General features: G+C 40.0%; 1 protein-coding gene across 1 annotated transcript in view; it reads right to left on the bottom strand.

Annotated features, from left to right (window-relative positions):
• Positions 1-25617, bottom strand: part of BRWD1 (bromodomain and WD repeat domain containing 1) — a 47279-nt gene that overhangs the window by 5570 nt on the left and 16092 nt on the right. Inside the window, exons 19-40 of the mRNA XM_027634922.1 lie at positions 24529-24712; positions 23537-23627; positions 22100-22240; positions 20363-20448; positions 19285-19480; positions 18201-18317; positions 17992-18099; positions 17550-17674; positions 17356-17438; positions 16927-17038; positions 13606-13667; positions 11717-11872; positions 10521-10641; positions 9112-9237; positions 8344-8419; positions 7844-7888; positions 7114-7260; positions 6279-6431; positions 5930-6099; positions 4266-4501; positions 2722-2907; positions 1279-2259 (exon numbers count right to left, since the gene is read on the bottom strand). Coding sequence (XP_027490723.1) covers positions 1279-2259; positions 2722-2907; positions 4266-4501; positions 5930-6099; positions 6279-6431; positions 7114-7260; positions 7844-7888; positions 8344-8419; positions 9112-9237; positions 10521-10641; positions 11717-11872; positions 13606-13667; positions 16927-17038; positions 17356-17438; positions 17550-17674; positions 17992-18099; positions 18201-18317; positions 19285-19480; positions 20363-20448; positions 22100-22240; positions 23537-23627; positions 24529-24712 — 3702 coding nt within the window. The remainder of the gene's footprint in view (positions 1-1278; positions 2260-2721; positions 2908-4265; positions 4502-5929; positions 6100-6278; positions 6432-7113; positions 7261-7843; positions 7889-8343; positions 8420-9111; positions 9238-10520; positions 10642-11716; positions 11873-13605; positions 13668-16926; positions 17039-17355; positions 17439-17549; positions 17675-17991; positions 18100-18200; positions 18318-19284; positions 19481-20362; positions 20449-22099; positions 22241-23536; positions 23628-24528; positions 24713-25617) is intronic.

Consider the following 25617-nt stretch of genomic DNA (forward strand, 5'->3'; position numbering starts at 1 on the left):
ATACATATATAATCACATATATATACATATATACACATATATATACACATATATACATTCACATGTGTATAAAATATACACATTTATTTGAAAACAGATACTATATAAACACAAATATGCCTATATATGTATTTAAATAAAAGCATGATATGCTCCAGCAGTACCTGAAATGAGGTGCTAGAGAAGCTTGAGAATGGAAATGTTACCAAGAGCTATAAATTCTCACTAAATCAAGGATATGTACAAATATCTTCCCTCTTTGCTGTATTAAGTCTCAAAGTAATGGAACAGGACTCCAAAAAACTCCAAAGCAGTTTTATATTTGACTGAGAAGATCTGACATAGGAAGCACATTCAAGTAAGATTTTTCAATTTTGTAAGGCTGTTAAAAAACTTCCCTCCCCCCAATTTTCTTCTCCTCCCTATTTTCCAGCTGGATCCTTTCCCATTGCTAATGATAAAAAAGCAAGAAACATTTTCAGTATGGTTAGCACATATAAAAACTAAGATCATAGTAAAAAACAAATAAGCATTCCTTGTGGAAATTCATCTGAAGAGATTCAGCTTAGATTTTTAGATTCATCTTCAGAGATAATGATTTTCTCATCAAGATTTTTAAGGCACAGTGAGAGGTTTGGAAGGATGAGACCTGAACATCAAGCTCAGAAGAGTCTTTCAAATTCCAAATCAGGACTAATTCCCTAATAACAGAGACACATAATGTACAGGACCTGTTTTAATAAACTTCAGCATCGTTGTGATAATCTTAAAAAAGCCCCTCAAACCCCAACTCTCCAAATCACAGCACACACAAGTATTTGAGTGACAGACAAAATTAAAATTAGAGGAAAAAAACCCCCCCAAAATCAAAGAATTTAGCTTTTTGAAACAAGTGAAATGATAAATCTTGCTTTGCAAAGTGCCTCTCTGTGTTAAGGACTCTGACAGATTGAAATCCAGAAGTCAAATCAAGTGACAGGTTCTGGTGCCCACCACGGATGTGAGAATAATTAAAACACCTTTCAATCAAATCTGTTTGGAAAAGCTATCACTAAAGTTACTCAAAGTGAAAATGACTGTTGTAAATCAGTGCCAGCACAGAAAATTTTAACAGGAAATTCAGATAATCTTTACCCACAAACTGAAAACAAGAAAACTACAAAACCAGAAGGTTCTGGTTACTGAAATTCTCCAAACAAGGAGCAGGTCACAGAGAGAGATTTTTCTCTCTCATCCCTCAGTATCAGGAGTTAGAGGCATTAACTTTTAAAATTTTACCTTTTCTAATGATTTTTGGTCTTCCTTTTCTCTTCCTCTTTCTTGCTTTCAAAAGAGTTTCACAGTAATTGCTGTTGTTGGAATCAGCCTCAGAGTCCGTGTCAGAGGAGTGATGGAAGCTGGAACAGGGCCCGGATTTGGAACTCCCTGCAATCCTGGTTGGCACCAAGTTCTCCGAGGGGAAACTTTTCCACTCCTCCCTGGTTTCTGTCTCAGATTCTGCTGTGTCCTCTAAATCACTCAGGACTTTTGCTTTTTTTCCAGAAGCATTGAGCTGCTTGCCAGCTGCTTTCCTGCCCTCCCAGCGATCCAACTCGGAATCCGCCTCGTCCTCGGAGTTGCTCCCTGCAGGTTTATTGTGTGCAGATGTTGATTGGTCACAACCTTTCTGACTGCTCCCATCCTCGGAATTATGGCTTTTGGAGTCCTCCTCTGAAGAGTCTGGGCTGGGACTTTTCCCTTTGGGAGACAGAGGACGGGCTGGGCCCCGGAACTGTTTGTGGCCGTTGCTTTGCCAGGTTTTCTGGCACGTCTGCGTGTCCGGCTCGGAATCTGAAGTCCCATTTTCGGATTCACTCACGAATTTCCTCCGTGGAGCAGATGAACCAGGCTGAGAAAGAGCTTTCCTCTTGGTGAGCTGCTCTTCTAATTCTTTCTCACTCTCTGACTTCAAGCCTGTGTCATCCTCGGATCTCTCCAGCAGCATCCTCCGGGCGGCGGCCGAGGCGTTCCGGTGAGGCAGCTTCCTGTTCCTGCAGCCAATTCCGATGCTTTCAGAGCTGGAAACCTCTTCCTCCACGTCACTCATCAGCCTTAATTTATTGGCAGCCACAGCAGCACTTCTCCGTGGGGTTTTCCTGTGTCTGCCAGTGCTGTTGCTGAGGGAGTCAGATGTCACCACGGAAGTGTTTTCAGAGTTACTTACGTACAACTTTTTCCTGACAGTTTTCCTTGTGTTCCCGTTCTCCTGAAGAACTGTTCCTGTAAAGGAAAGCAGAGATTAAAATCTTAAATATAAAACCAGCAGTTTCTGAAGTCTTGTCAAATCTAGGACAGGCACAAGCCACAGACATGATAAATAAAATACACTCCTGGTAACAGTCAGCTGTTTCTGTTGTCACAAATTTCAGATTCACTCTATTTTTGTGAAAATTAGAACTTCTTCACAAACTGTTGCTTTTTCATTAAGATATAAAATGTTTCAAGATATTCCCTCCTGGTTTCTGCCCTTCTCCCCTAAGCACTGAAAAAAACCCCAACACTTTAAAAGTTGAGTGGAGTATTTGAGAGCTTCGAAACCGCCATCAGTAAATAAATTAGCATCTTACCTGTACAACGATTTGAAAAAAACACACTAACTACACTTATTTTTATATATAACACATATATGTACTTACAGACACTCGTGGTATTTGATTTGACACTAAAGCCCTCAGCCCTCACCTGTCTGTTTTCTCTGAGCAGCTCGATTCCGGGTTATCCTGCGACCGCTGCCCTTCCTCCTGCACACCCCGTTGTGCAGAGGAGGGGACACGACAGCCCCAGAACATTCTTTGCTGTCTTCTGAGCTGCTTGTGGAGGATGAAGATGAAGAGGAAGTAGATAAAGAGACCACTGAACCTTCACTTTCTGTTAAAAAAAAAAAACAAACCAAACAGTAGTTGGCAATTAGAATTCCAAAGGGCTTCCAGTGTAGGAGCTACATTTTGCTGATTCAGGATATCTTCAATATTTCCTCGCGGTTTTGTCTTGAAATTCACAATCCTGCCTGAAATGTCTTACAGGGATGAGATTGGGAGCTCTGCAAAATATCCCACTCCATATTCCTGCAGTGCCAGGAAGCTTCTTCAACCTGTGTTTAAGTTGCAATTAAAATACAACAAGCAACAGATTTAAAAGAAAAGCTTGTTAAAAAAAACACCACCACAAAACATGTTCTGACAGGTTTCACCAGGACTTGCATCCTTTGAAATAAGCTGAATTTTTATCAAGGTGAAGCATAGGGGAAGAAGGGAAAGACAAAAAGGTTTTTATGTCTTGGGGAACTTCAGGAATTTTCTAATTTTGGATGCCAATTTTCATGTTATATATATATATATATATATATGAGCATATAACCTCTATCTTATATAGTACCATCTATCAAATATACTATGCTTTCCTATTGATAGGTTTCTTGATTAATAAATATTAAGTGACTGTATTCTACATGATTTTAAAGCAAAATCCTATGTTTAGTACACAATTTTTTTTATAACATTCATAGTAAATAATGTAGTAGGTGTCCAAAATTCAGTAAAATACACAAAATTCTGTATTACACAAAGAAACTAAAGCATACAGAAATCCTGTCTAAAGGATTTCATGTTAAAAATATAAACTGCATTTAACAATTCAGAATGCAAATTATGGCAGTTCATAGAACCACAGAACAGTCTGGGTTGGAAGGGACCTTAAAGATCATCCAGTTCCAAATCCTGCCATGGGCAGGGACACCTTCCACTAGACCGAGTTGCTCCAAGCCCCATCCAACCTGGCCTTGGACACTTCCAGGGATCCAGGGGCAGCCACAGCTTCTCTGGGCAACCTGGGCCAGGGCCTCCCCACCCTCACAGCCAAGAATTCCTTCCCAATATCCCATCTAACCCTACTCTCTGTCAGTTGGAAGCCATTCCCCCTTGTCCTGTCACTCCAGCCCTTGGAAATAGTCTCTCTCCATCTTTCCTGGAGCTCCTTCAGGTCCTGCAAGGCCACAATCAGGTCACCCCAAAGCTTCTCTTCTCCAGGTTGAACAATCCCAGCTCTCCCAGCCTTTCCTCCCAGCAGAGCTGCTCCAGCCCTGGGATCCTCTTGGGGCCTCCTCTGCACTCTCTCCAGCAGCTCCACGTCCTTCCTGTGCTGGGGCTCCCAGAGCTGGAAGCAGCTCCGCAGGGGGGGGTTCTCACTAAAACAAGTTTAAAATATTATAAATTTACAAAGTTCCTGACCTGATGATAACGCAGAACAGTTGGTCAGTGTTGTGGCTCTGGCTTTGCCATTCCTCTCAAAGGCTGCCAGGCCCACACAATCCGAGGATTCTCCGGAGGAACTCTGGTTGTATCTCCCAGCGTTCGGTTTATGGTTTGTGACACAGGCGGCTCTGCTTGAGGTAGGTTGGGGGAAAGAATCTTCTTGCTCAGATTCAACTTTTGCCTGAGACTTCAATGGTTTCTGCTTCGAATTTCTAGGGAAAGGGGGAAAGAAGGAAAGAAAGAAAAGCCATGCAGGTTGTAAAACTGTCACAGAGAATGGTAATTATGTATTTTAACAACGTGTCGCTAATGGAACACCACAGGATTTTAGGGTTATGGAAGGGGAATTACATTTGTAATGAGCTAAAGTGGGACAATTTTAACTCTGACAAGGCTGAACATTAAGTACTTTCATTAAAATAAGTCTGCACTCCTAGTGAAGTCGTACAGGAGGAGACATTCTTTCTCTGCTCTGAGCAATGTAATGCTGAGTGTCCTCCAGACAATTAATGTCCTCTTACTGTTCACCAGGAAATTTAAACAGCAGCCTAAATTCCTCTTGAATTCTCAGCCTCTGGTTCACTGCCCACCAGCCTCACACCAAGGCAAAACTAACATTATTCCACAACAAACTGAGTTTCAAAGACACACAGAAGGTGTAACCTCAGAGAAAATTCACTGTCTAAAATAAAGAGAAACTCACTGATTCGATTCCTCCTTCCTACACATTCCAGTGCCACCTCAGTCCTGCTCAGCCACTTGTGTTCACAGTCACATTCAGCCACTTGTTTTCACACTCAGAACCATTTTGGCACTTGGTTCCATACACTGCAAGGTTTCCAGACATTCACCCAGGGGCACAAGGTGTCTAATGCTTTTTCTGCCATCCAAACCCTCTCCCAGATAGTCCCAAAACAGTCACACATAATTCTCCAGGTATGAGCAGACAGGCAGTTTCAAAGCACAATTTCTGCCTACCTTGGTGTGTGCTTCTTTATCTGAAAATGTAAAAGCAATCCCCTGAAATTAGATTTATTTTTTTATCTTAAAACTCTTATTCCTACGCTTTCACTGCCACAGAAGAAAGACTGGACAGCAGCAGAAAGGGAGTAGCTCAGTTTTAATAATTTACCACGTTTAGTTTTTGTATTTTGTCCCACTTCATCCCACATATAAATCAAGAATATGAGTTAACTATGTCTAACAGCAATTGTGCCAAAAGCTTGTTTGCCTTCAGAAGAGAAAAGGCAAATCCAGCTGCCAAATGAATGCTACAGCAAGTGACAACTTCCATAAATTCCACAGGACTGACTTTACTCTGGACATGATAAAATATGTAATATATGCAATCTTACTGTTTCAATCCTCGTTATTTCAGTCAAATTAAATATTGACTCCCTGACTCAAATATCCAAAAAAAACCCAAAAGTGAACCTCCAACCTTTCCTACTCTTCTGTCCCTTTGCTGTTTTTCACAGACAGTTTTATGCTACAAGAAACCCACTATTTTTTCGCAACAGAATTATAAAAAAAATCTCAAGGAGTTTGCAAACCATTTAATAAACCAATTGTTCCCCTCTTCACAGACTAAATGTGACAGTCAAGACTAATATTAGTGTCTACATCTTGATAATGATTACCTGAGCATTTTGCTGGGCTGCTGCACTGAGCTCTGATTATTGAATCTCCTGGTGTACCTCTGGTTCCTTCGGAGCTTTTCGTTCTGTTTCTGCCCATTTTTGAAATCTGAAACAATTCTTCTTATTTTCTCTTCAAACAGTGCTGACAATCTCAAGGTCATACTGTAAATCTAGGTAAGGAAGGGGCTCATATTAAAACCAAATCCTTTTATCCAAGAATAACAGCTCTAAAATTAAAAACTCTACAGAAAAAGGAGTAGAAAAAGCACATGCAGCCCCATGTAACATTCCAAAATAATACCTCGTTTCATTAAGACATTCACAACCCCCCCAAAATATTTACAGCTACCTTTGATTTTTTGTTTGGAGTATAAGATTTTGCATTACTAAATATCAGCCTTATATCCTTGCACAGTTCCATTGGAGTGTCATAATTCCCAGCTTCCAGAGTTTCTTTCACTGTACCAAAGTCCATTGGAGTGTCTATAATGTTTCTGTAATCCTGGATAAAACACAGGGAAAAAAAAAAAAAGGATTCTGTGAAGGAAAAAAACAACACTTTTGAGTTTTATTTCTGTAATTTGAGGGCAGCTAAAATGACCCAGATTATTTTCACCTAAAAATGACACAGATTATTTTAACCAGCAGTGAAAAACAAGCACCTGCCACAGCAGAAAGTAACATTTTTGCTGACACTACTTGATTTAAAGTCTCCTCTTCATTATCCCGTGGATTTTATTATAAGAAACAACTGATTTGGGGTAAAAAAACAACAAAAAAACCCCCTAAATCAAACCCCCTCAATCTTCTTTTCTCTCCTGTTAACGTGTTTTAGAGAACTTTAAGATGTTTTTAAAACCTGAAGTGAGACTCAAACTCCAAATGAGAAGACCACAGGAAAACAGTTACACACTTGTAAAGAAGTTTTTTTTCCTTTAAATTAAGTTAGTTGGGTTTTTAGACAAAAAAAAGGGACTGAAAAGTTAGAGAGAATACCACGAACAACTAAAAGAAAGAGAAGGAACAAATCAATTTGAGCTCAGGCTCAATCGACTGGTTTTTGTAGATTATCCCTCAATAAAATACTTTTAACTAAGAAAATATAAATTTATCTAAAATTATTTCCCTATGAAAGCAAGTGGGAAAAAAAAAAGACTCTGAGAAGGTTATCAAGAACAACTTACAGGATATTGATCCAAGTCAACAGGCTGCCTGAAAGGTTCTGAATCTTCACACTGGAAAATTAAATTCACCAGCTCCATGCACTGCTTCTTCCAACAGTTCTCATCATAGCCACCTTTCACACTTTTCCCTTTTTTTAAGCCTCGTCCCTTAGGAAAAAAAAAATCAGGAAAAGCATTACTGAAATACAGCAAGAAAAAATTCAACTCGATAATCCCCCTCTGCAATTATTTTTGTGGCAGAAAAATGCACTTCCAAACACTGTTTTATAACAAAAAGTACACTCCTGATATTTAGTAGTAAAACTGTAAATTTTATTATAAATTTATATTATAAATTATTAAGAAAATCTAGCAAATTATACTATTTTCTTTTACTCTATTTAAAAATTTTGAATACTGAGACACAAACCTCATACCTCCTAATACATATTATTTTCAAAAGATTTGAATAATATCCTTCACTCAAAGTACTTTTTCCAAGCATGTTCAGGGAATAATGATTTTATTTCAGCATCAGGCAGATAACTGAAAACTCTTCACTGGTATCAAACTTGTAAATAATATTTTCCCACACAACTATACAGAATGAGTATAGAAGCATTAAAACAGCAAGGACCTATTTAAGCAAAGCTTTTCCTTCCTTTAAATCCATCAGGAAAATTCTGCTCTGTGATTGTTGTAAAAGCAAACATCCCTCCCACAGAATTTTGGTAAAGATCAGCCAACTCACTTTTCTCCTCCTATAGGATGTTCTTGGAACACATTTTTCGTCGTCCTGCACAAAATAAAACCAATCCTCTTCAAAATGATGGATGAAAAAAACAGGTGATATGTGCTCAAAGTGTCATTACATTGATATTGTGGTAAAAATGGAGTTTTATTCTCAAGTCTCTCAGCAAGACAGAACATGAGCATGAAAAAATACAGCACAGCATTTGAGGGACTTGGAAAGCAATATCTTTGATCCCACCAGTGAAAATTCCTGACTCCAACTCTTGTCCTTATTACAAGGGAAAGACCACCACCAGGAGCTGCAACAAGATACACCCAGCAGCTTTGAACCTCAGGGACTAAATATTATCAGTAATTCAATGCACTGATAATAAACATAATAAAAAATTCATAATATATTCCATGTTCGTATTAGCAAATAGTTCAAAAACATCTGAAGGCTGGTGGTCTTTTCTTACATAAATTATTGGAATTATCCACCCAAATAAAAAAGCTTACCAGATCAGCATCATGACAGTCTTGTTCATCATCTGTAGTGCTACAGAGCTCAAAAATGTTTGTACAGTCCTGATCACTGCAATGCAATTAAATCTCTGTTACTGGAAGAGCAAAAGCAGGGCTGTTGTTCCCTAAACTCAACCAAAATCAAGAGTTACTTGTAAAAGGGGAGACAGTAACTAAGAATTAATATAGAAATTTCTTTCAAAATAAACCTCTCAAGTGGTTTATTAAGTGAGTTCCTGCAACTGGAACTCCTACCCATGGCAGCACAAAACTTACTGTAGGGAGCATGTCTGAGGGCACAGGGGATGTGCCAGGGCAGTGGGCCCGAGAGAGCACCCTCAGGTCACAGATAACTATTGGCTGGAGAAGTCACATGGTAAACAGGGATATAAGGAGTGGGAATTTTGAAATAAAGCCTCTTTGACCACATCACCTCGAGGAGCGTTATCATTCCTTGTCATACAAGGGCAGCTGTTACTACAACTTACTTTATGGGTTGAACTACTCAACAGCCTCAATATGAAGCAATATTTTGGTACTATAAATACTATAAATACCAGGGAAAACAAGTTAAAATGCCTCAAAGTTGAACATCTCAGTATTTAAAATAAGATTCAGAGAGAATTATACACCTGTCCTTGCAGTGCACTGAGAAACAAGCAAAACCAGGACTCACAGCAAGGGGATATTAAGCTGCTTATACTCTCCCACTGTTGAAGAGCATGAGGGTTCCAACATTATTTAGATTAAAATGCCACTTACTTGATGAACTTTAAGAGCTGGGTAGTGATCTTTTTTGCAGCTCTGGCAATGGCACTCCCAGGTTCATTGAAGGTTCTGGCATTGCTTTCAATGTATCTGACTTCCCAAACCAAAGCTGAGATTCTCCTTCAAATCAGAAAACACTGCACCTTTAAAACTAAAGAAAAGCTTAAAACACCAGCAAAAGCTGCATCTTAGTAATTTTCTGGCCACGTTACATTTAGATGCCCTTTGTTTTGTGTCTCATTAGATCAGTCTCAAACTTTTCATTCACATGGAAAATGCAAGGAAGCAAAACCAGCAGTGCACATATTGAATGATTTGGTTTCCAAACTGTTATTGATAATTTATCCTTTGGATATAAATTCATACAAAGTCACGTAATAAGCACTAGCATTTGTTACCAGTAAATCATAAATTACCACTGAAATAATCCTGAGGATTGTGGATTCCTTGGCATCTTAAAAAAGATTTTTTAAAAAGCTTACATTTCACCTGAACCAAAAGGGGGGGGGAGGGGGAAGTACTATTTAACCACTGTAAATTATCACATTTCTTCTGGAAACATTAGAAGGTGCTTCCACAAAGCCCTGACAAATGGAACACAAGTTGTGTTGTATTTGAAGAATTTTTAATAATAAATACAAGGCACAAGCAATTAAAAGAAAAGTGAAAAGCAGCTTTGTCTAATTAAATTTTTAAAGATAGCTACAAGGTTCCTTTCTGTCTTCCCTCACAGACCTTGCTTTGAGGCCACCAGGCAAAGCAGTGCCCTCTGTAAAATGACAGATGTGAGAAACTGCTACAAATTAAAACTATAACTTGGTAGAAATGAGCTCCCACAAACATGTCATTTCATTTCTATAACTAATTTCTCTAATTCCTTATAGTTGGCAATTCTTCAACTACAGAATTTCAAATTATTTCCCAAGACATTGTTTCCATCTTACAGAGGAGGAAAACCACTATTAATGACTCTTCACTCTATTTACAGACACGTTGAATGCAGGTCCAGATGGAAAATATATTTAACATTATTTTAGAGCTATAGACACCCAGCACATCCAGCAAATCAGAACTTTATCATCAATACACTCTCCCCTCCTTCTCTTCTTTATCACTTGAAATGCTGGTGATAATATTTAACATTTCACCTCTGTGTTTAAGCCCATTTCTTAAAGTAATTTAAGAGCTTAAGGGCTTAAACCTCTTTAAATTCAAAGTAACTGAAGTCCAGCACTTCAAAACCCGAATTGCCTTTAGGACTGAAGTAACTTCAGGGTTTTTTTTTTTTAAATATCTGGTGATTTCAAAGAGCAAATTTCTCAGAGAATAAATGTCAGTGTTCATTGTAAGTCTGAAAACAGTCCCAATATGACCTTCTCCCATGTTCCCCTGGAAGCACTGACCTGTAGAACCTGTTGGCCAGCCTGGTCCTGATGGTGTTGAGGTCTGTGGGATAAGCAATCACTGTGCAGTATTTGGGGTATGTGCACAGGTCAACAGGGCCAGAGAAAGGTGCTGAAATGTCTGGGAAGAAACAGCAACAACAGCAAGATTTAACTGTTTGAACTGCAGCCTTCCAGTACCTGAGGGGAGCCCACAGGAAACGTGGACAGGGACTATTTACAAGGAGTGACAGGACAAGGGGGAATGGCTTCAAACTGACAAAGAGTAGGGTTAGATGGGATATGGGGAAGAAATTCTTCCCTGTGAGGGTGCCCAGAGAAGCTGTGGCTGCCCCTGGATCCCTGGAAGTGTCCAAAGCCAGGCTGGATGGGGCTTGGAGCAACCTGGGCTAGTGGAAGGTGTCCCTGCCCATGGCAGGGGGGTGGCACCGGATGATCTTAAAGGTCCCTTCCAACCCAAACCATCCTGTGATTCTATGAACTGCCATAATTTGCATTTGCATTCTGAATTGGTAAATGAAGGTTACAGTTTTAACATGAAATCCTTTAGACAGGATTTCTGTAGGGTTTGGTTTTCTTGCAGGGGGTTGGAACTGGATGATCTTTAAGGTCCCTTCCAGTCCAGGCCATTCCATGATCCTGCTGCAAAGCTCGTAGGCAGATGACAATTGAGGCAGGTGTTCAGTTTTCATGTATAATTCTTGATAAAATCAATGACTTATAAAATTACCATAGAATGTGCTCAGCTGGAAGTGACCCACAAGGATCAGAGTCCAACCCCTGCAGGTCAAGATCCTCAAGAATCCCACCATGTGCCTGAGAGTATCATCCAAATTCTCCTGGAGCTCTGGCAGCCTTGGGGCTGTGCCCACTGCCCTGGGGAGCCTGGTCAGTGCCCAGCACCCTCTGGGGGAAGAACCTTGTCCTGAGATCCACCCTGAGCCTGCCCTGACACAACTTCAGGCCATTCCCTGGGTCCTGTCCCTGGTCCCCCCCAGAGCAGAGCTCAGTGCCTGCCCCTCAAGTTGTGACTGCAATGTGCTCTCCCCTCAAGTCTCCTCCAGGTTGAACCACATAAAAACATATGAACATTTACAGTACTTTATCCCAGGGAATGGGGATGCCCTGGATATCCCAGGGCTCTTTATAAATCAAGCTTAGGAGCAAACTACCTAAAGCTTGGATTCCATGCTCACCAAGAGTCATAAGCTGATCAATACCACTGATAATCCGTTCACAGGCTTCATCACGAGATTTCATCCCCCACTCCCCTTCCTGGGGTTTGTACAGGAGCCTCTCCACCTCTTCTGGGGTCACAGAGACACTGCCCCCTAATTCTTCAGGCTGATCAACTGAAGAGACACAGCAGAGAGGGGAAGGAGTGAGAATACACAGCAAATTGTGTAGTACTCACAATTATTAATCATGGGCTTGTAAAGGACAAAAAAAAAATCAATCTTGCCTTGAAATGGAGTCTGATGATAAAACTATGGGGAAAAGATTACACAAAATGTATGTAACAGCAAAATATCCTTTGTTCTCTCCTTCTGCAGTTCTGAACTTCCAGAAAACTCTTTCCTCCCCTTCTTCTAAGCACAAGACTTAACAGAGGATTTGACTCAGAAGGGCTGTTTATCGTTTTTTAGATGCACATCCTAAACTTCACAGGATCACAATGTCATGAGCCAGTTTGTGCCACAAACCTTTAAACAGCTGCAGGTTAGACCTTGTGACACCCTTGTGACTGTGATCTTCTGACAATTTAAAAATATTTGTTTCCAGCATGGCAGATTTCAAAGCAACAAAGAATGCTGGCTTAGAGTTGGATATAAACAGCACTTCCATGAGCATGGAGAGTCTGTCCATGGAAAATGAAGGCAAGGAAGGAAAAGGCTCCTTGGCAGTGTCAGGATGACTGTAATCCATGAATATGCTGTATATCAAGACTAAAATACATTTCAGCTACAACTAATGCAGAGAAAAATTCAAGTTTTAATGTACCAAAAGTACTATTTTTTTTCCCTTCAGCTGAAGAGGGTTAGTCTTAATAACTCAAATAATTTCTAGTTCTCTGTTCATTATTGCACTGACAGAGCCTTCAAGTGTTTGTTATCCACTTACACAACACTAAACATGAAGCAGTTCTTCAAGACACATCTGAATGTTTGTCTTGATAACCATGAGACAAAACTTATGTTGGCAGGATCCAAAAAAACCCCCAAATTATTAGCACCCTCAGTGCTGCTGTTGTCCCACACTTCCATCTTAGCAAACTGAATGGAGAAGAAATATTTTGGGAGAAGAGTGGTAAATCCAAGGTACAGTTTCCATCTGATCTGTAAGTCAGATGGAAAAACAAGGAAGGGAAAGCCAAGGAGAAGGGGTTTAAACCCCTTTTTACACTACATTGTTAACATAATAATGGTTCTGTAAATGCACTAAGTGTGTCTAACAGCTTCACTGCCCTACACAGTGTTGTTTTCTGCCTGGAAAGAAGGAAAACAAGGAGTTCTGGATTCTCCTTAGACAATTTTTGTTCTTCCTGCAGACAAGTGGTTGCTGTGGTCCTTATCCATGACCTGTTCAGAGGATGTTATTCCCAATTTTTTTGACCTTATCCATCAAAGACACATCACCATTTAGCTTTTTTTTTTATTCCTGTGTGTCCTTTCCCTGTTTTCCTGTGGTAAAGTGATGGACACAGATTACAGAGAACATCCTCCTGTGTGCAACATATTCAGATTTAAGAAGAAATATAAGCCTTTCAGATGTCTGGGAAACACTCAGCAAAGGTTATTAATAAATTAGATTTATGGTCTTTTTTTACAGTTTATTCAGTAACTATTCTCTCAATAACTCCCAAACTTTCTCCAAACATTTAAAGTACTTCCTTCAAAATTGCCCTGGAGGATGCAAGGGGAAAAATATAAATATACTGAAGTTATTTCACTAAATCTGAATCAAGACTGTCTTTAAGAACTCATACAAAGAGAGAATCACCTCAGGTCCAGTACCTGAACAAAACAAAAAAACTGGAAAGAGGGAGAAGCACATTAAAGCAATTTATTAACAGGTTTCTACCTACCATTATCAGGAACTGGTTCCATGTCCCAGGGGCTCAGCTTTTCAATTTCACCATTGTCCCATCTGATTCACCACAGAAAAAGTAAAATAAAATAATAATAATTTCAAGTTATCTTGGCTCAGATGTATTCCCTCCAAGCACATTTCAATCACAGCTATAAGAACATTTAAACTACAGCTATTTTTAGGTATTGGCAAAATATATTGTATAAACTTGCATGTAAACAAAACAGCAAAAAGGAAACATTTTTCGAGTTAAAACTGTCCTGATTTTGGCTGTATGCAACCTACCCAATTTACAAATCAATTTTACAAAGCCTGTATCAAGAAGCTTAGGAAGAAAAAGAAGCTGCACACCTGGAAAAGTGAGATAACAACATCAAGGGGAGGATTTGAGGAAAAACCACAGGGGAGGATTTTTCTGCTGACCACAACAAGAGTTGGGCAAGTCCATGGAATGTGTCAGAATGAGAACAGTAAGTGAGGTATCTCCCATATTAACATTTCATTTTATAAGGCAGATCATATTAAACCAAAGAAAAGAAATATAAACTGAAGAAACTGAAGTTAATTAAGGTCTAAGTGTAGCAAAAACAGACAAGTGAGATTGATATACCTGTATGTTCACTCTGACACTTAAATGTCAAGTATGAACATCAGTCTGAGACCCCTCCAATTCCAACACCTAAAATACCACTAAATTTTGGTACTTCAAACATAAGGAATGTCTGACTGGATCAGCTGGTCCAACTACACCAGTAATTTGTGTCCTTGAAGCTGCAAATGGAAGATGCTGTTTGCAGTCCACATGATCCTGGTACAAGCCCACTGTGCTCATCATCCCAGCATTCCTGAGCCCTGTATTCCTCCAGGAATGGCTGTGAACACATCCCAACCTATTTCCTTTACTATCTGCTTATTTTTGTCCAGTATCTTTTTGAACCTGCTGATATTGCTCTCACAGCCTCCTATGGAAATGTATTTGCTCCAATCCTGTCAGTTTAGTTTCTCTAACAGCTTTTATATATATATATATATACACATATATTATTCTTTATTATCAGCACCTACCAGAAATAAATGTATCAATCTACAGTTCACCATTTTCCCTCCTGAGCTTTGCCAGCAGCTTCCTGGCAGAGATTTCCAAATTCCTGGGTGAATGCCATCGAATTCTGATGCCTTAATAAACTCAGATATTTGGTCTAAAACCTCCTGTGTATTTATTTCAAACTAACTGGAAATTGAAGTGACCATACTCAGAGTATTTTGTAATTAAACCTCTGCTCAGGCAACAGCATCTCTCCATTGTTTTGGATTATCCAATGACTTAGGAAAACTTGGATGCATCACGTTCAGCCTGTTTGATCTCTGAAGGTTCATCAGTTCAGTTCTCCTCCCCAGCTACTGTACAATATTTCAGAAGTTGCTGATGTTCCCAAATGGATAAACTACTCCATAATCTTGCATGTAAGACTTTATCAACATAGTTTAGCACAGCTTAAGCCCCACTTAGTTCTGCTTAAGCTCTGTTTATTCAATTAATGTAACTTAACATATCAAGCTGCTTTACACAAACCTATTATTATCTGGTCAATAAAATAACAAAAAATTCAGTTTATCTTCAATTTATTTCTTATCCATACAACAGCAATGGTGATAATTTGAGATTACTGAGTGTGTGACAAAAGGAGTAAGTCACAAAACCCAAATACACCTGATATTTTTATATACATATCTTAGGATTCTCCTCTAGAAGAGCTGTTTGTGAGACCAGTTAGAACAGTCACATTCTCTCCAAAGGCAGCACAGATCCTGGAACAGATCCCTTTGGAAAGTGGTCTTTGGGGAGCACAGCATTCCTTCCCTGTTCAATTATTAAGCTCTGCTCTGCTAAAGGCTGGTAGATTAAAATACTGAAATATCCTTTAGCTCTCACAGAAGAAAGAAGCTCAGGAAATTGGCTCCAGGCTCTGTTTCATAACTGGAAACTTGATTTTGAACTGGGCAGGAAAACAATCAAATCCATCTATACTTGCTCTTAAGGAACAACTGTGGTACATAACAACATAAATGATGAGATGTACAGATATGGGAAGTAACAGAACAGGCAAGAACTTCAATCTGGGAGTTAATTCCACCTTCCCAGCAAGGAAAATCAATGGGATAGAAGACAAGGAAAGCAGATGAGACAAGGAACCAAAATATGTAACACAATCTTGGCAGTCTCACAGAATTGCCTATTACCTATAAATGTTTCCTCTCTTTGTGCTGAGCAACAAGTTCAAAAGCAAAAAAAAAATAAATTAAAAAGCCCTTCAACAATGAAAATCTGAATATTAAATTTACTTTAAAAGATATGGGAACAATCCCTGGGCATGGTAAAAATAGGAATAATAAGTATTCACTGTTTATTCTCCTTACAGTCATCCCTCACTGGGGGGATCCAAAGCAGGCAAAATCCCAGGATTACCCTTCCAGTGCCCAGTGGGAACTTACAAGAGAGCTGGAGAGGGATTTTTCACAAGGGCAGGTACTGACAGGACAAGGGGGAATGGTTTCAGACTGACAGAGAGCAGGGTTAGATGGGAAATTAGGAAGGAATTCTTCCCTCTGAGGGTGGTGAAGTCCTGGCCCAGGTTGCCCAGAGAAGCTGTGGCTGCCTCTGGATCCCTGGAAGTGTCCAAGGCCAGGCTGGATGGGGCTTGGAACAACCTGGGCTGGTGGAAGGTGTCCCTGCCCATGGCAGGGGGTGGAATGAGATGATCTTTAAGGTCCCTTCCAACCCAAACCATTCTGTGTTTCTGTTCCACACAGCTTGGACAGGGCAGGACAAGGATGATGTTCTGGTTCTGAACACTGAGGTCCAGAAACATCTTTGTTGATCTTCCCCTCTGTGTGAAGGCCTCCTTGTTGATATGGAAAAGGGTGCACAATGTGACAGACAGAAGTGTGAGGACTGGAAGCATAAGGACCATGATGTCAGCAACCACAGCAGAGATTCAGCATCTCCCATCCAAATCCAGTTATCAATGAAGACTAATAATTAATGTTCACCAAAAATTGCATTGTTTGGTTCATGAAAGAGATCCAGCCTTAGTCATTACAGAAAATGTGAAGAGGTCAACAACTCCTATCCATTAACAAGTTGCCACAAGTTCTTACATATTCTTACTACATTAGCAACTTAAAACCATTAAGTGACAATAAAACCAGGAAAATTATTTAATTGAGCAATTTATACATTCTCACACTAATAAAGGCAGCTGTGTGAGAGGCAACCCACACCACCAACAACAGAAGGGTAAAATGTTGTACTTACTTAACACTGTAGCACTGGAAGTGACTGTCTGGGTACTGAGGCTGGTAAGGTTCTTGTCCCAACACTGTCCCAAACCACCAGGCATCATCAATGATGGAGCGGAACCTGTCGGCTACAGCACAACACTCTGCTCACATATTCTGCTAAGGGAAGTTATTTAACCACTTCTCTTCTACAGGGAATTGGAAAAACTGCTGATAAATGTCATTTCTTGATTTCTTTTTGTAATTAAAGTTCTAAACCCACCAGCATAAAAAAAAGAGATGAGATCTCAAGAGATGTTTTGACGACCCTATTAAGCTCCAAGGCTCGAATTTCTAATTCTTACCTACTAGGGAACCCTCTGAACCTACAGACAAGCAGGAATTAGCCAAGGACAGATTTGTGATTTCAAAACTGCTCAGTCAAACACCCAGCAAACACACTTACAGGCCTGCCAGTTCCTCTGCCGGGCTTCGTCGTAGAACTGCCGTAAGATAAGGAAGTCGATAACATCTGGCATGTCGTGGTACCTACAGGGGAAAAAAAAATCCCCTATTTCACTTGTTCCTCAGGGCTTTAGGAGGAAGATTCAACAGAAGCACATTTTTAAATACTTCTCAGAAAAGCAGAGATGCACATACCTGATGGAAAACGATTTGTCTGTGTGCTTGCCAGTGGCGTGGTCTATAAAGGCGAGCTTGAGGCAGCACAGCGTGGGAGGGCCAACTTCGTACCTAATTCCAACAATTTTTACCAATTCCTGATCCTACAGGGGAGAACAAACAGCTTCAGGAAGTTTCACCCCAGGGACCACGGAGAGAATTGTCAGTTTAACATCAGTTAAACAACTGCACTGCGGGCAAAAACCTCTGAATATTGAAACTAGATCGGAGATTTCAATGACAGCCTCTCAAACCCGACACTGTTAACACAGGGATTTAATCTGGGCTTCCCACAGGGAACTCTGAAGACATTCTGGGAACTGAAGACACTTTCCCCCTGTTGTTTTACAAACACTGTAATGAAACTCTTCAGTCACAGATGACTGATATTGAACCCACAGACTCCTCAGTGCAGACTTACCCTAAGCACTACTTTCCTCCACGGCTCCTTGTGTGGATTCAGTTCGTAAATGTTATTTCTTCTCACTTCTTCAATGTAAGCTTCGTGCCCTTGTCGGAAATATATCACCTAAAACAAAGCCCAGCAAACCCCAAACAGTCAATGTTTTCCTGTATTTAGTAATCAGGGTAATCACAGAAGCACTGGAAGGTTTTAATCAGTGTTCCTACCTCGTCACCCATCTGAGGGACAAAGGGGGATCTCCGAAGGGCTGTGTCTGTTATCCACACTGGAGGGTGCCAGTCATGGGACAATTCCATGTTTAATGGTTGTGTTGCAGCATCAGCCTTCACAGAATTAGACACAACAGACACAAATTCAACTCATTACATTTTAATTTGGCACACAACAACTTATTAAAAAATTTATCAAGCTGTAAGAAACTATTTGAGGTTACTCGGAAGAAAGTGGAATGATGGAGAGAAAAACATGGCAAAAACATATCAAAATTGCCTCAAAAAAACAATTTGCTTGCTCCTTTATGGTAGAAAATAACAAATAGTAGTTATTGTAACTTAAAAAAGGGTAATTGTTTGAATTCACTAAACAATTTTTGAAAAATTCTTGTAACTAATAAATAAAATAATAAAAAATTAAAAATTCAACCTAAGTATAAATGGGCATCAACTATACAGTGACTGTCCCTTAAAACAGTTTGACAGGGTTGTAGCCACAGAGTCATGGAATGGTTTGAGTTGGAAGGGACCTTAAGGATCATCTCATTCCAAACCCTTGCAGGGACACCTTCCACTAGCCCAAGTTGCTCCAAGCCCCGTCCAACCTGGCCTTGGACACTTCCAGGGATCCAGGGGCAGCCACAGCTTCTCTGGGCAACCTGGGCCAGGGCCTCCCCACCCTCAGAGGGAAGAATTCCTTCCTAATTTCCCATCTAACTCTACTCTTTGTCAGTTTGAAGCCATTCCCCCTTGTCCTATCACTCCATGCCCTTGTGAGAGTCTGACATTCTGTACAGATATTTAATAAACACATTTCCCTTTTAATCCCAGCAACCTTGAGAACCCTTTTTATGTGGAAAGCGAAAGTAGCTTCACTTGGAATGCTGATTCTTCCCTAGAAATCAGCAGATGCCTCACATCTGGGATGGCCTCAAACCAATTCCACATAACTGTGTGGAGTGACACCAACATTCCTCTCTAATCCCAACAAAACAACTTTAACAGTTTCCACTGAGGAGGCCTAAAAACCTGAGAGAGAAACCACTTGAAGGCAGAGTAGAAGCAATGAAATTTATACCTCCTCCTGCCTTTTTGGTTTGGGTTTTTTTCTCCTTTTCCTCCTTCTTCTCTTGGGAGGGGATGATTTCTCTGTTGACACCTCATCCTCCGAGGTGCTGCAGTACCTGAGCACTTTGCGCCGCGAGGTCCGCACGGGGGGCTGCAGGTTGATCCCGGCGTCCGCGATCCAGTCGGAATATCTGCTCGAGGAATCGCTGCCCAAGGGGCCAGGGAAACACAAACACAGAACCAAGAGGTCACTATTTCCAGCAGATAAAAATTGCTGTTGAAAGCAGCATCAAAAGCACTACAATTCCTTTGACCTTGTCATGATTTTAAGTTTTAACGTGATTTTTTTTTTTTGGGGAACACTGGGAATTCAAAGCACAGTTTTTAAAGAAACTGAAGTCTGGTGATTTCTAAAATCAGACATTTTATTCAATAAAGTTGTGCAATGAAGTTCTGGACTAGTTAGGAGCCCTCCCTAAAGAACACAGTAGACAAACACTACTTGAATTCTTTACAGTTACACACAACTCACAGTAGCACATCTGCTTTTTCTCTCTCTCAGCATTTTTAGGTTCTACTACAACAGAGTTCTAAAAAAAAATATCCTAAAAAGCCAAAACGGAGTGATTAAAAAGTTATCTACAACTTCAGTTCTGCATAAAACTAGAACCTTATAAAAATTAAGATTTTTTCCAAATACATTTTGTAGATCAAGGAATTGACTGCTGTTGTATTATTCAAATAAATAAACCTATACAAACAAAAAAACCCCAAACCCAAACAAAATCGCTCACACCTCAAAAACCCCAACAGAACATAACACAGTATAAAAGTGTTCCAGGCTATTTTCTCTCTCCTTGTCATCTAGTAAAACAACCAGAGGGATTTGAAACGACATTAAAAGACAGAAATTATTTGGTGAAATGGAACCATAAATAACAATTCAGTGTGTCAGTAAAGTACAGGAATTCTAATACAGACTGTAATCACATCTCAGGCACACCAGAGCTTCTGTACAACTCTGAAGTTGCCAAAATTCAAGTAAAGCTCATCACCAAGTAAAATCTGGGATGTTTGTTCCCTTTTACCTAGAACTGTTACTGTTGCTTTTCTTGTCACTTCTCCACTCTTCCTCTTCATCTGATGAGCCAGAGCCCTCACTTTCTTCAGCTTCCTAAATTTAAAGACAAGCAGTCAATCCCAAATTTTCTCAGAGCACACGCTTTAAGGATTTGAAACATAAACATTTATGTTATCAAGTCAGGAAGAAAGGGGGTAAGAAGTTCAAATGGAAATGAAAGGAATTAGGGCATGTAAAGCACAGCATAAAATCTCTCTGTGAGGGAGGAATTTACACACTGTAAAAAGAACAGATCAAGTGAAAATATCAAGTGAAAACATCACATCTCCCCTCCACACACAACATGGGTATATTTTGTCCCTCCTATGATTTTTTTTTTTGTTAATTATGAAAATTAGAATCAGGTGATTTTTTTTCCCCCTGGTTTTGGCATCAACTGATTGACCAAGTACTAACTGGGTGTATTCCTGCATGTATTTAAATGCAAAACTAAACAGTACAGATACAGCAAAATATATCATGACTTCAGTAATTTTCTGATTGTTGTTCAGCTTTTTATTTGCATCAACTTCATGTTTTAAGTGTGTTTTCCACAGCTGGAATGACTAAGTATAATGCATTGTTTACTTCTCAAGTTCTGTGCTGTCAAGCAAAAAAACCAGAAACAATAAACCCCCCAATAAACAAGATTGAACGTGACATTTCAGTTCTTTTTTATCCTACCATTCACAGGAATAAAACCAAAAAATAAACCAAAAAACCTGGAACATTTACATAAATGCTCAGATTTTTATAAGATTATTACTTCAGATATTATCAGGTCAAAAATCAGTTTTTCAAAAATATTTCAGACATGTGGTATTTTCAGGACACTGCACACAACTCTCCCATTATCACTTTGTGCTTTCAATGTCAGGTGGCACAAGTTTCCTGTCACCTGCCCTTCCACACTGTTCCCAAAATAAGGAAAACCTGAACTTTTCATTAAATTTAAGTGATTTAATTGTTTTTAACCACATTGGAATTCTTTATTGAGAGGTCAGAAGAGGAGAGTCCATTTCCAAGGAATATCATTCCTTGTCTTACTCACAAAATTTCCTTCTCTCCTGAACATCCCCCATTTTGTTCACCATTCTTCTCTGACCAAGTGACTGCTCCAACCTTCTCTACTCCTTCCAATTTTTCCCCTTTTCCCAGTTTGAGACTATTTCCTTTCCTTCCTTAAAACAACTCCAGTCCAACAGTCCTACCAGTGATTTACAAATTCTCATAATCCAACAGCCAAAAGTTCCTGCTGCCCACAGCCAAGTCCTGTGCCACCCCAAGCCAAGAGGAACAGACCCTGTGGAAGAATCACATCACCAAAGACCTTCACAAGGTCCACTTTTAGTTGTGTGCACAAATTTGGAAGGTTTTTCACAGAGAAACACAGCAAAGCCCATCTCAAATCCGAACTTCAGCTGAAATCAGTTGTCCCTCAGGTTTTTGCATTTGGTTTAAAGGATCCTCAGCAAAACCAGTTCAGCCATTTATAAAGTGACAGGAAAGACTGGAGTTATCAAAGCAACAAATATCAAAGCTTGGGATGTGCCAACAATAACGATGCCCAGAAAAATACTTCCTCTGGAAAAAGAGGAGTTTTCTTTGTTTGCTCGTTTGTTTTAAGAGAGAAAAGGCACATTCACGTGAAACTTCACCTACTGAGGAGCTCAGGTTCAAAATGAGAACTCAGAAAAGAGCTTACCTGGTCTATCAAGCCCAAGCAGTTGTCCCTTTCCTCATCAGAAGACTCCAGCTGTTCAATGTTATTCCGTGTTCGGTAATTGGAATATTTCCGTCTGTGCAGCCGGCGCTTCGACTGGATTAATGAGGACTCGGAGTCACTCTAATTGGAGGGGAAAAAAAAACAAGTTAAATAAAAATATTTATGTGGCACACTTGTCTGAGGGTGAAAGGGTGGCTAAAAGCACTGCTGACTGCAAAACTGAAACGGCCTCATCACGTCACAGCCTCATCATGACAAAATTCCTTTTCAAAATAATATCCCTGTAAGCCAAAAGTTTTAAATTTGCTGTTCCAAATTTAGGATTTATTAGGAAATTGCTCTTTTTAAGCTACTGTGACAGGTCCATTCAAATAACCTGCTAAATATATTTACAGAAGCAGGACATTAAGTGCCTAGAGTGTGCAATTCTGAGAGAAGAGAAATCACACAATGGGTTGGAAGGGACCTTAAAGATCATCCAGTTCCAACCCCCTGCCATGGGCAGGGACACCTTCCACCAGCCCAGGTTGCTCCAAGCCCTCTCCAGCCTGGCCTTGGACACTTCCAGGGATCCAGGGGCAGCCACAGCTTCTCTGGGCAACCTGGGCCAGGGCCTCCCCACCCTCACAGGGAAGAATTTATTCCCAATATTCCATCTAACCCTACTCTGTCAGTTTGAAGCCATTCCCCCTTGTCCTGTCACTCCAGGCCCTTGGAAATAGTCTCTCTCCATCTTTCTTGTAGCTCCTTCAGGTCCTGGAAGGCCACAGTTAGGTCTTCCCAAACCCTTCCCTTCTCCAGGTTGAATCATCCTAACTCTCTGAGCCTTTCTTTCCCCAACTCTTCTCAGGAAAGGGGATCATGCAGTGAAATTCTTGGGTGAAACTGTTTTGTACTGCAAGACACAGTGAATCAGGCCCCAATCTTATAAAAACAGCACAGTAACCAAGTTTTGCTTCTTACCACTCTCTTCCACAGAACAGACCATGAAAAAAGCATTCCAAACAAGGCAAGTCTGAAAAACTCTCCCCATTCACAAAACACCATCATGTAAAGTCAAACAAGGGAACAGCAATACAGCCTGCAATTCCTCAAATATGGAACGTTCTCCCTTGCACCTCAGTGCTTCAGCATGGACCTGCAACCACTGGGTTCCACTGCAGCAAACCCAGAATGGCCTGAAGCAAACCTGCCTTCAAGAATGACTCCCAAATACCTCAGATGGAAGGAGGCAGGACTGAAAACCAATAGAATTCTAGGTAGTCATAAAAATAAATCCAATCTTGTCCTGCAATAACTAGAAGCTGAATCATCAGGGTCCTCTGAGGGCCACACCTTCAGAAGGACCTGCTTTCACTTTTTACACCACTTGTCCCTGGGCACAGAATGCCCATTTTCCAAGGGGCTCCCACATACCTTTTCCAATGACTCAAATGACTTTATCTTCTCTGTTACATAAAGATCTCTCTCTTCTTCCCCTTTTGCAGTCCGATATTCTTCCTGCTTCCTACAAGAAAGTGGGGAAAATCTAATTCTCCATCTGTTTTGACAGTGCTGACCTCGTTCAAGGATCTATCCCAAAATGCCTAATTCCACTTCACTGTTAACTGCAGTTCTTACTGCTCAAACAGCTCTCCTCTCATTTCCAGATAAGAGTAAAAAAAAGATGGGTATTAAGAAATTCTTCCTTGCAAACATCATATAACCAACTTTTTCCAACCCCATTTTTAATCCACGTTCCTCCCTTTGCAATCACTCTACTTCCCAACACAGGGAATGCTTCTTGAAACCTTCAGAGGTGTGGTAGCACATATGGCTAAAGAGAAATATTTAGCTATTAATTTTTCTTTTTACAGATGAATCACAGAATATTCTGAGCTGGAAGTGACCTACAAGGATCATCTCAGTCCAGCTCTTAAGTGAGTGGCCCATATGGGGATTTTCTCCCATGACACTGCATTATCAGCACTGTGTTCTAACACTGAGAGTCCTTTTGAAAGCAGCTGTTTTAGGGTTAAGGTTTTCTAGTTTTTTATTTTTAAGTGCTTGGTGCTGCTCCTGGTCAAAAATCACCCCCAAAAGTCTCACAGAAAGCACAATCTCACTCAGCTCTTTCATGGAAATGAATTCAACCCCTGTCTTTTATTCTGGAGAAAGCAGGAATTTAGGTCAGCTAGCTGCCCTTGAAGATGACTGAATATACTGAAATACAAGATAACCATTCAACCAGATAAACTTCCATTTAATCTTGCTGAATGGCCTTTACAATTCAGAGTGTTTAAGCCCATCTGACCACGACACTGAACTACTCCTCCTTTAGCTTGGGTTTAACAGCACCAGGTGTATCAAAACCCAGCTGAAGTGTTCTCTCTGTGGTCACACCTGCAGCCCAGCAGGCTGTCACAGACCTGAGCAGGCTTGCAGGGACTTCTGGCACCACAACCCTCCTTCTCCAGGCCTGCAGGTCCCTCTCTGTGGCCATCTGGCTGCGTGGGGCGTTCTGGTGCATCTGCCTCACGCCCTCCACCTGCCCGCTGCGCCGCAGCCCGATGTTGGGGGGACTCTGGATGTCCACACTCGCCCTCCTGAAAGCTAAAAACACACAAAAAAACACCCACTTTTTTTTTTTTTTGTAACCAGGCTCCAGAGAACTGGAGCCTTGTGTCTCCTTGCTACAAGATAATCAGTGTTTTCTAGATTTATATGGTCGTAAGGACGCGACTTCAAACCAACCTTCGAGAATCATCTGTGTCCCAGGAAATACATAAGTTATATAGAAAATACAGAGAGATTACACATAGACTTGTAAAAATTATGATTTCTGCTACTATTTGAATACAGTGGAAGGAAGTGGGATGTGATACAGGGGTTTTCTTGAACTTCCAGGCAGCTCTGAGGCTGGTGAGGCTCTAAAAAGCACTTTTCCTGGAGCTGAGTGTACAGGATTAAAACCAAATTATTATATGATTAAATACAATCATATATCATGTATTTACATGATTATATGTCTTCTCTTTACATAATTATATCTCATAACATATATTTTTTTTATATATATATATTTTATAATTCTATAATTAAAACTACAAGGACACAGCTCAGAAAAGGGTCTCATTTAAATCTGTAAAGAAGGGAGAGGAGAAACCAGTTTGAATAATGGCACAATTCTTATTTTGCAAAAAAATAAGTACTGCAAAAACATTTATAGTCATATTATTTATATTTATATTTCTATATTTATATTAAAAATATTTTGGGAAAATAAGTATTGTATTTATTTTGCATAAATGTTATTTGAGTACTTTACAAATATTATTAAGTATGTAGCACCCCACAAGGAATTAATGTTGTTCAAAAGGAAAAGTGACATGCTTTGTTTTGGAATTTAACCACAGGAGTAGCTGTTTTCATCAGGAAAAGTATCTCACCCAGTTATCACTGTGTTAAAGGAATTTTAGCCCCCAAAACAACAATAAAGTTAAAACCCGTTCCAGTAT

Source organism: Corapipo altera, unplaced genomic scaffold (assembly GCF_003945725.1).
Source record: "Corapipo altera isolate COAL_440 unplaced genomic scaffold, ASM394572v1 0, whole genome shotgun sequence".
In the NCBI taxonomy this organism is placed as follows: Eukaryota; Metazoa; Chordata; class Aves; order Passeriformes; family Pipridae; genus Corapipo; species Corapipo altera.